The following is a 1,150-nucleotide window of genomic DNA, read 5'->3' on the forward strand; positions in this document are numbered from 1 at the left end:
TCATTATTATAGAATTTTAATATTATGATAGTCAGGCATTAATAAAGTGACAAACAACCTACACATATTACAATGCACCTCCATTCCCTTTTTCTTTTTCCGTCATTTTCGCATCGATACTTCCAATTCCCCTCTCAAATCCCAATTTTAGATCACATCAACAAACACAACCTAGAAAATCCACAACCAATAGGGTTTTTTTCCTTCTTCTAAACCTTTTAAATCTTTTCATAATAATAAATCTCAAATTTCCCCAAATTACATGACCATGTATCCAAAAAAGCACCAACCTTTATTCCAATTTTGGGACTAATCCAAAGATCTAAAATCTGGGTTTTGTTCATTGATCAATGGATTCATCTGGGTTCTTCTTAATTTGTCTTCTACATTCGTTGATCTCGATATCTTGTGGTGGTTTGATCATGTTTTACCTCAATGAGATATCGGTTTTCGGTCATGGTATTGAAACAGCTCGAAAACTATCCGGATCCACCCCACATGATCAATTGTTGATACAAACCTCTCATTCTTTTGCGGGATTACTTCTTTGTGGTATTGGATTTATATACTTTATGGTTGCATTTGTTAAAGATCGTGATTTTCAAGGATTTTTCGCAAAAGGGTGTGTAATGCTTCACTTGTCAATGGCGTTGTGGAGAATTTACTTTGAACGAAGACTCGAAGATTTGGCTCGAGATTGGCCTAAACAACTTATTGGTGATACACTTCTTGCAACTTCTTGGGTGACGTTTTTAGTGTATTCTTGGAGAGAAAAGTACGATTAGTGTGGATCGATGTTAATCCTTTTCTGTATTAACAATGAGTTAGTGCTTCGGATATATCATTCCAAATGTGAAAGAAACTACGTTTTTGTAAGAAACAAATGTGATACTATTAAATGATATGTCATATTCGAGATGGACCAACCTCCTTAAGAAAATAGAAAGGAATTCAGAAATTTGATTCTCAAATTTTTTATTTTTTTATTAAATTACCATTACAAACGTTCATCTTATACAATTTGTGATTAAGATCTAACCCCTAATTTCTAACTACTTAATTAACCATCTAATGACATGTGTAGTGACTAACAACTTTTAAGGCACCCTGCTACTTCTTTCCTTTCTCCATTGTTAGCCGGTAATCTCTA

At 33.7% G+C, this 1,150-nt stretch overlaps 1 protein-coding gene across 1 annotated transcript; it reads left to right on the forward strand.

Annotated features, from left to right (window-relative positions):
• Positions 1–296: 296 nt before the first annotated feature.
• LOC139851308 (uncharacterized) lies at positions 297–920 on the forward strand. The gene has a single exon (XM_071840327.1). It carries the CDS (start codon positions 351–353, stop codon positions 783–785), a length of 435 nt encoding a protein of 144 aa, XP_071696428.1. The 5' UTR covers positions 297–350; the 3' UTR covers positions 786–920.
• Positions 921–1,150: the final 230 nt, after the last annotated feature.

Source organism: Rutidosis leptorrhynchoides, chromosome 6 (assembly GCF_046630445.1).
Source record: "Rutidosis leptorrhynchoides isolate AG116_Rl617_1_P2 chromosome 6, CSIRO_AGI_Rlap_v1, whole genome shotgun sequence".
In the NCBI taxonomy this organism is placed as follows: domain Eukaryota; kingdom Viridiplantae; phylum Streptophyta; class Magnoliopsida; order Asterales; family Asteraceae; genus Rutidosis; species Rutidosis leptorrhynchoides.